The sequence below is a fragment of the Macadamia integrifolia genome, chromosome 4 (assembly GCF_013358625.1).
Source record: "Macadamia integrifolia cultivar HAES 741 chromosome 4, SCU_Mint_v3, whole genome shotgun sequence".
Lineage (NCBI taxonomy): Eukaryota > Viridiplantae > Streptophyta > Magnoliopsida > Proteales > Proteaceae > Macadamia > Macadamia integrifolia.
Genome location: NC_056560.1, coordinates 31,618,204 through 31,627,656, shown reverse-complemented (window position 1 = coordinate 31,627,656; position 9,453 = coordinate 31,618,204). Strand labels below are relative to the sequence as shown.

General features: G+C 37.2%; 1 protein-coding gene and 1 non-coding gene across 2 annotated transcripts; one reads left to right on the top strand and one right to left on the bottom strand.

Moving 5' to 3' along the window:
- Window positions 1-6: 6 nt before the first annotated feature.
- Window positions 7-8,045, bottom strand: LOC122075201 (la protein 1-like). The gene is made up of 10 exons (XM_042640148.1): window positions 7,885-8,045; window positions 7,706-7,784; window positions 7,440-7,589; window positions 6,744-6,886; window positions 4,148-4,296; window positions 3,122-3,223; window positions 2,569-3,001; window positions 1,116-1,263; window positions 375-453; window positions 7-222 (listed from the first exon to the last, which is right to left on the bottom strand). The coding sequence occupies exons 1-10, from the start codon at window positions 7,936-7,938 to the stop codon at window positions 111-113; spliced, it is 1,449 nt and encodes a 482-aa protein (XP_042496082.1). The 5' UTR covers window positions 7,939-8,045; the 3' UTR covers window positions 7-110.
- A 1,320-nt stretch (window positions 8,046-9,365) lies between these two features.
- On the top strand, window positions 9,366-9,453 carry LOC122077637. The gene has a single exon (XR_006139884.1). It is a non-coding gene; the product is annotated as a small nucleolar RNA Z102/R77 (small nucleolar RNA).

The window sequence follows — 9,453 nt, the reverse complement described above, 5'->3', positions numbered from 1 at the left end:
CCCAAACCCAAAAAAAAAAAAAAGACTATGTAATAAGATAGAAAATTTTAGCTTGTAGTAGACTACCATGCATTCTCATGAGAATGTGATACATCTTTTTGACAATACACTCAAGCAGCAGCTACTTTCTGAGCTTTACTTGGTCGGCCGAAGGTTGAATTATTTTCTTTCGAGCGAGCATGTTTACCTCCAAAATGCCTCCCACCTCTGTGTTTACCTCCCCTGCAAGCCATAAAATTTCAACTTTAGAATTTCAGAATAGATGAACTACAGAGACCAGCTCAAGATGCTTTGCTAACAACATATAATGCAAATGTGAGCCAAATTGATAACTAGCTAATATTCCAGATAATATGTCTAAGTATGATGCACACCTTCCTCGATTCCCTCTACTGTCCCTGTGCCTATCCTGATTACCACGGAGTAGGCTCCAGTAATCCTTTTCAGCATCACCTGATAGCATAACAGAAAGAACAACATGGTGTAAAAGAAGGAACTTCAGGTGTACCTATTGAATTCAGCTTAGATTCATGCACTTCCAAAGGAATAGAAACCAGGGGAAGTATTTCAGATGTACTTTTGTTAGCCATGTCGCCCCAATGGCACACGGTTGTTCAAACAAAATCTAAGCAATTTTTCTTTCTGCGAATTTTGAGAGGGGAGGGGATCACGTTTCCTTCCCTTTTTCTATGATCCTTTAGCGACATGGAGGATACACCCACCAGGTTCTGCTGAAATAATGTGGCACAATGACATTAATTACAACCTCCCTATTCAAAAGTGGGCCCAGCAGCCTAGCTGGAGGCATCAAAACACAGTCCTGGCCCATCCCTGCCATCTGAAAACCTTGGGCAGGTAAGAGCCAGATGGACTAATCCAATTTGTCCATGTGCATACCAATCATGAGGCCATCATTTGATAAAACATTCCATAATTCACAACAGGACCAACTTTCAGATGATATCTTGAAAGTTGCATACCAACCAGCAACAAGATATCCAACTTTCAATTTCATACTACTCATATTCAGATACTTGTATCGAAAAGCATGGTATGAAAGAAAAAACTTGGCTGGAACAACTTCCGAAAAAACATGGGAAGAGATTGGTGTATACCAGTTACTGGTTCCAAGGTAGCGATAAAGTTCTTCACGACCAGACCACCTTGCTCAACTAGCACAGCTGCAGCACGAGCTTTCTGAGCTGCTTCTGGCTCTTCAAACCGAATGTACCCTGAATCTTCCCCGATTCTGTAATCAACAAACTTCACCATAGGAAGGGGAATAAAAGCAAAGACATAACACTGTCAGTGTCATATTAGAAATGTAGGTAAATTCAGCCTCGAAAAAAAAATCTCAAAAAGCATTACAAAGCAAAGGGGTTGCAACATGGAAGGCAACAAGATTTCCCACGATTCTCGTGAAGCACAACAATTTCAGTTTCCGCTTCACATAGTAACCATTTCTCCTTTTTTTTAATTTAAAATTAACTAATATATTTTTATTTCAGGGGGAAAAAAAAAAGAGAGAGAGAACAGAATAGTGCAGGTTACATAATAGGCAGTGCCTAACAAATCCGCTAAGGCAATAGAACAACACTAAACTAAGAAAATATCTGCGGCAAGTAACCCAGGTGTTGAACCATGGAATCATGCCTTATGTTTTGGTGATGAAAATGGTTGGCTGATGGTTCATGGGATTTCTAACATGTGAATCAGCCTTACAAGAGCTAATCAATCCCAAGCTGTGAAGAAGCCCCAAAGAGATTTCATCATTTGTTCCGCAAGCACCACTCATGAGTAAAGCCATGGAAGCTTGAAGATTTACAGTGGAAAGCTTCATCAAGACCTAAAAAGGCATCAAGAGTCGAGGACATGAAAGTCTTGGAAACAATCAAGTTGGAATTACACTCCATAGCGAAGGGTTTTCACTTTAATTTGTATTCTTTATAAACCCATGTTGCACATCTTTCATGCCTGAAAAGCCCTAAGTAAGTTATTTCAAGAAGAGAGAATATCAAGGTAAATAAAATAACTTCACATAGTTCCATTATTGCAACTAACCTCTGCCATGATCACCTTAAGTTATTAATTTCCAACAATATTTGCTTTCAAGAATATTAGGCAACCAATATGTTTACATGGTGTTATGAAACTGTAATTTCATCAAAAATGATGACATCCTTGATAACTTATCACAAAAAATCAACATGTCTATGTCCCTTTCTTTATCAACAGGTAGTAACTTCTTTTGCAAGCTCCAATTCCTTTAAACCCTTATCATGAGAAAATTATGCATCAATTTCCAGAGCAAAGGTAGTATCCTACATTAAATCGATATTACATAGCCCCTAAAAAGAGAAACTGGACACTCAGATTGAACCTGGAAGTGGAACAACAGGAAAAGCTAGCGGTAGAAAAAAGCGGGGGTGGAAGAAATAGAAAACTTGATTGAGCTTCACCAAAAATGGAAATTTTCTTCCACAAAGTCACAAAGCTAATGGAAGTCAACCAAACAAAAATAATACCAACAGAATTATTAGAATTGTCATGAATTTATCTGTATATTACCTTAACTGTGCCAAATCTTTGAAATACATCCTTCAAATCTTCACGCATTACGATGTCCTTATTATCCTTGTACAGAGCAGCAGCATAATTTTTTTCTCCAACCATTGCCTTATCCTCACCTTCTAGACAAGAGTCTTCAGGAGATCCCTTGTCTTCAGTCTCATTTTCTTCACTCTCCTCAGCAGTTTTCTTATCAGCTTTTTCTCTTATATCCTCGTCAGTATTATTGATTGGTTCCTTTTCAATATCTTCAACATTTTCTGATACCTCCTTTTCACCTTCTTTAGGAGCATTTATTGCTGAATCCGATTCCTTGCTTAACTTGCTAGCATCTTCATTATCATCTGTTGTCTCATGAATACCATTTTTTTCTGCAGATTCTTCGGTGGACAAACTCTTCAATTTAAATGCTACAATTAAGCCTTTTGGATAGCTGAAAGCAAATAAATAGCAAGCCCAAGACATACAAAATTAAAATAATAAGAGAGATAATTAGGTTACAAAGCATCAGAAAATTCAAACAACCTCAGCATAGGTAGTGGCAAGGACTTACCTAGAATCCGAACCTGAACTGTTCCTACTGTTTGAACCTGTGGAGGAATTGGATCTCTCAAATTCTTCCAGCAGTCTTGCCCTTTCAGCATCAAAATCCTTCCTAAATCCCACATGTAAGAGTTAAAACTGACAGATGAAGAAGGGAACTCACCAATATTACAGGTCTATAATATAGTGTAATCATATAATAGTATATACTTGGAGCAAAGGAATCAAAATCTGAGTACATCCATTAAATTCATAGTACAATTGCGATTCATGTTTTAATCAAGTCAACTGCCAAAATACAACAAAAATTTCACCATTGGGATGGGACTTAACAAAACTCCATAAATCCATCAGCTGCACTTTTCATCCATTTTATTGTTCTTAAATTAAAGGAAACACATTAGGGAGAAATGGGAAAATTTCCCCATTATATGATACCCAAGGACTTTTCATATGGAATGGTGTGAATGACCAGTGCCTAATGCATAAGATTATTACTAAAGCATGGGTGAGAATTTACACAGCTTCTATAAGTGCAGAGGCTAATCAGAGATGCATAGCTTTTCATGAGCCTATCTTTGTGGTGACAACTATACAGAGCATATCCAGAGAACAATGACTCCCCATTTGCAGCCTCAATTAGCAGTAACTTCTTCCATATGAATAATATCAAGAAAAACCATTTTCATGGCCATTAAATGGAGAATCCTGTCCACTAGTATACAGTGGATTATGAGGTAAGATTCCAAGTTCTACTATATGAAGACCATCACTGACTACCCATCACTCTGCACATCTGAAAAGATTTTTTTTTTTTTTTTTTTTTTTCAAAATGCAGATGGGCAACCACAATGATCTGACATTAGGATTTAGGAGTATATCAGAAAGTGAGAAAAATAGAAATTTAAGATGAAGAAACCAGCAATTTTGTGCATGTACCTTGTACACAGTTGAAATAAGAGATTACTCGTTTGATCATCAAAGGCTAAGACACACATTAACAATTAACGGGATTAACAATCATAAGCAAGCTTACTTTGGTTTTAGTTCTAACTCAGCTCCTGCATAAACCAATTCTTTTCTTAAAACATTTTCAGCATCTTCCTCTGTAGAGAACTCAATCAGAGCACTACCACAAAAGAACCTCTTGTCTGAAACACGACGAGGCAGCCTAACACTATTTACCTGCAATAAGATATGTGACAGATTAGATTTCAAATAGAGTTACGGAAAAAAATTATATTATCAAGCAGCAGCAGCGTATCAGTTTTGGATCACAGAATCATAAGTAAATAATGTAGAAAGTTATGGAAACCTGCTTACTCTACCAGGTTTGGATCACAGAATCGTGGCCCTCAAGTATTTTCCCCACTGTAAGTACCCAACTCATGTTCTGACCTGACTGTTGAAAAACTGCTAGACTTGGGATCAGGTCCATCAATCTCTTTAGTTGCAGGTTCTTTCAACTAGATGCTCAGTGCTCTTGGGATGACAGGTGGTGGTAATTCAATGCCTGAAGCTCCATTTTGATTTACACCTCATTACCCTCTTATTTCCTTATCTCCTTCCTTATTTATAATTCCAGAACTACCCCCATGTGTGATTAGTTAGACAACCTCCCAGTTGTTCATTAATCCCCTTCTTTATTTCTGTTTTCTAGATTAAACCTCACTCAATCTTTTACTTCCCTCTATCCCTCATCTTTTTTCGTTCCAAGTTTACCCCCCTCAAATGTTTTGAAAAATCGACGCTGCACTTGTCCCCTCCAGATCTTGGGCACACCAGTAAGTCTCCATGTCAATCGAGAGAAACAACTCAAACCCACCTGACAAGTGATGCAGTTTGCCAATGGAATTAGAATATCTTTTATTTACTTTCCATTTTTAGAGCTAGGATTAGTTGGTAGTATTTTTAATTAGATTAAATTTTATTTTCAGTTGCTAATTAGGATAGTTTCTATTTTTAATAAACTACCAATTTTATGTTTTGATTCTCTTTGAATAGCCATATAATAGAAGAAAACTGAGATTGAGATTTGAAGTTTTAATTTGAAATTGGATGTTTGCTTGGTTAGATCATGGCAGCCGTGACCCTCTCTTTCTAATTTTCTCTTCTCTTCATTATTCTTTTCCTTCTTCTTGCTGGTTGTCTCTCCCAGCCCTGTTCTGGGCTGTAGTTGCAGCCCACGGACACTGAGTTCTACTCCTTAGTGCTTGATCTTCTGGGGCTGAGGTCTTGAGTGAAGGTAGCCCCCTCCTACGCGACTCAAACCTTAGAACCTCTCTTCCAAAGCTTGACCTTACTGTGAAGAAGTCCAAACCAGACTCAGATCTGAGTTTACCATCGCCAGATCCAGTTGCAGGTGCTTCCCACGTCACTCCAGTCTGCTGATCTGAGCAGCCCCCTGATGAGTTTGGTACGCCTTCTCCTTAGGAGTCTACGCTTGAAGTCCCAAGATCAACATACCAGATTTGAAGGAGTTATCTGCATTGAAGGCTTGCTAGCTGCCACTTCTGAACTCCATCGTGAGGAAGAAGAAAAGTCTTTTATTTTCATAATACAACTTCTGCTTATTACAGATAAGTCCTTTCAATTTTTAAGTTCTTTATTAAAGACATCCTCTCTTTCCTAATTTGCAAAGTAACCCTTCATACTTTGTTTTATTTCAATTTAACCCCACTACTATTTTAATTTCCAGAATTGCTCCTTTCTCTTTGAAGTTAATTCCTTTTAATTCCTCAGTCACTTATTTCACTCTATAAAGCTCCTAAATCTTATCATAAATTACATTATTGCCCCTGGTTCGCCTAGAGTGAACTATTTGGTTCTTTAGTGGGCCCTAAGCGATCCGATTTCAGTCATTGGAATCCAGATTCGCATCAACAAGGGGCAACAGCCTGGTATATCTTACATAGATGAAATTCTCCATGTGATAACAAACACAATAGAAAATCATTCGCCATTGGCAATCTATGGTTATCACCAAATAAAGGTCCTAATAACTGAACTATGATCATTTATTTGCCAGAAGAAAAAACTACACTTTTTCCCATATTATCTTTCAAATTAAAGCTCAAGAGAAGCACCTCTCAAAGTATAAAAGATTAAAGTGAATTTCACAGAGTTCTATGCAAGTATAATATTTATATATGATATATCTCAATGGGAAGTGGAAAGGTGTGGTGAGTGCCCCCTTCATGAATCTATTGCAAAAGTTAACATAAGACCAAAAAGTACTGTTTTTTGTTTCCAATGGATATTCTGAAGTTAGGACTATGCTGCACTACTTGAGGAAATTTCACTTTCATAAATTAACACCTCATATAATGGCTGGTTTACATTAAATCCCACAGGCAAGCAGTAAACATGGTTTTACAGACTTTGAATCTAGAGTAACTCATAAGAAGCTCAAGAGTTTGGCTTAGGAAGGATATCATGCGATGCAACTGAAACATATTAGTGAAGCATTAACCAACAGAACCTAACAAGAGGTGGTAATGTGGGTCCCAGAAGATGAAAGACCACTAGCACATAAAGAACGGTTTAGAAAATAAAGCGAGCAATATTTTACAAAGGAGACTAAAACAACCACATTGGACAAGATTTCTTGTTTCAAAAGCAGAAGCCAGTACCTTGCCATATTGACTAAAGAAGGACTCTACATCTTCAAGCTTCACATTATACTCAAGAGGTCCAGCAGCAATTGTTCTTATATCTACTTGCTCCATAACCTCTTCTGGTTTTGCAAGTTCAGTAGACCTTCCAACTTTCTTACCTATAAAACAAAGCAAAATAGTAAAAATACATATAATAACTAATAATAAAGGGGGGAGGGGGACCAAAACAGAGATGATATGGGAGGGGGGAACAAAAAAAGGTGGGAATTTGCTTGTCTATAATTTTTTCTATTTCTGTGTTGTCAGTCATCAAAGGAGGGAAAAGGTAAGCAAATCAATTACACAGCCAATCTAACTTTAGACTATTGACGAGCAAAGCTGCCATACTCATAGAGGCTTAAAATTATAGTAAATAAGAAAAGAAGTGAAACGTAGATGGATCCCTGCATGAAATTATGGTTCACAAACTACCAAACAATTAAATTCGAACAAATAACTGGGGAACTCTGACTACTCTGCCTACAGACAGTAGGAAAAAGTAGTTTCTACCATTCTAAATACAAGATTTCTCCTTTTTTCCCCTTTGTTTTCTCTCCGAAAGGTTCTGCAGCTACTAACTACCACTCATTTCACTCATCCTTTTCCCCTCCTTTTTATAATGCTATCATTTATAGTGAACCATTTTAATATCCCAACAAATTACAAGCTCACCATCCTCAGAAATTTTAAGAGAAGCAGATTTCCTCAGGACTTCAGCCACAGCCTTCACTACATCCTCAGACACGTCTTCCAGCTTCGCATCCCCCAGGTTGAGATGAGATTTCATCCGAGAGAACGAGCATATCAATGCCAAGCTAACCACTAGAGATAAAGTTAAGAAAATGGCGCCTAAAAGAAAAAATAAAATAAAATAATCATGATAAACACAATTAAAAAACTAAGAACAGGGAACAAGAATCAATTCAACTAAAGGATACTTCCATCTTCGCTCTCATTGATCGATTTCTTCAGGAAATTATCTCTCGGAAGATTGCTATCGCTGAAGTAAAACTCAACCTGAGAATGAAGGAACCGATTGTGAAACCGAGTCAAACAACTCAATGAAGTTAGGAAACGAAGTTCAGAGCATTGGGTTACAAAAGATCAAAGCTTTCACCTGACGAAGGACTTTCTTTGCTGTTTCTTCGTTCAATGAAGCAGCAATCGCCATTGTTGTACGACCTCTAGGTGATCCAAGTAGTTACAGTACAGAGACTCCAACGCAGTCGTTCGCGTTTTAGGGTTTTAGCAGTTTTATAAAGATTTGATCTTTAAAGCCCTTTTAAATTCGTTTATTGAGCCGAAATATATAGACCGATAGTCTAGCACGTATGATGCTGGCGTACGGTCTCAGTTCATTTTATCAAGGGAAAATTACATGATTACTCATTTCTGGGTTTTTTTTTATAAAATTACCCACCAAAAATTTCAATTAACAAAAATACCCAAAATTGAGTTAGGGTTTACAAAACTACCCATTCAAAGTATAAAATACATGATTATATGTGGAAGATGAAGAATCACTATTTTGGGTAGTTTTGTAAACCCAAACTTGATTTTGGGTATTTTTGCTAAATTAAACTTTGGGTGGATAGTTTTGTGAACTCAAACCTAATTTTAGGTATTTTTGTTAACCAAAACTTTTTGTGGATAATTTTGTAAAGAAAAACCCAAAAGTGGTTAATAATGTAATTTTCTCTTTTATCAATTTTCACATATTCTAAAATAATGGCTTACAGTCGGGGTTTACAATGAATACGATGGTCTGATGCTAGTGTACGGTCTCATTTCAGTTTATCAATTTTGACATATTCTAAAATAGTGGCTTACGGTTAAGGTCTATGATAAATATGATGCTCTTGGCCTAGCCCATCACTATCAGTAGAGAACCGTGACTTACAACACGTACAGGGAGTCAGGGATGGGTTGCGCACGTTCGTTTTAAATAACTAATTTACCTGTCTGAAACACACATGGGTTAGTGGTGTCAATTCTAGGCACGGCAGCCCAAATCAAACCCCAGCGGAAAACCCTAATCAGCCAGGTTGTTTATTAGATGTGGAGGCTGAAGCCCAGCTGACTAATATTTGATTCATTTTAGGGTAATTTACAGCACCATCCCTTGGAGAATGCCAGTATTATAGGAACACCTCCTCTCTTTCACCAAATTAGACTCAGACCCCCTACTGTCAATCTTTACTAAATAAAAAGTTAAAATGACCATTATACCCTCTCTATTCACTAAAACTCAGGTTTTACCTCTGATATTCAGTACGAACTCTCTTAACCAATTCTCCCTCAACAGTACCAATCCGAACAAGCGAATTTGTCATCATCGATCTCCAAGCATTCAATCGATTAGAGGATGGATACAATCCCGCATGATGATGGTGGTTATTAACACATTTGTGGAGACTGCAACGAAACAAACCAGGGTGACCTTTTTTATGGGAATTTATTTATCCAGTTAACTGGATCATCTTCTTGGTTTAAATTTTAATTTTTTTTGGCCATTGAATTATCATTTCAATCTCGTTTTAAGATTTTGTTTGAAACAAATTCTTAGTTTTGTAAGAATTGATTTGGGAAAAAGGAAGAGAATGAGATGATGATTTATGGATTGTTTCCCTACTGGTTTGATTGCCGCCATGATGGCATCTAAAGTATTAGCTCTAGCTGATCATTC

Excerpts from the sequence above, each read along its gene's own strand:
- LOC122075201 (XM_042640148.1), bottom strand. The coding sequence starts at position 7,938 with ATGGCGATTGCTGCTTCATTGAACGAAGAAACAGCAAAGAAAGTCCTT. Across the intron at positions 7,590-7,705 it reads CAATGAGAGCGAAGATGGAA|TGGTTAGCTTGGCATTGATA; the intron begins GTATCCTTTAGT and ends CTTTATCTCTAG. Across the intron at positions 3,224-4,147 it reads GAGTTAGAACTAAAACCAAA|GAAGGATTTTGATGCTGAAA; the intron begins GTAAGCTTGCTT and ends TGTGGGATTTAG.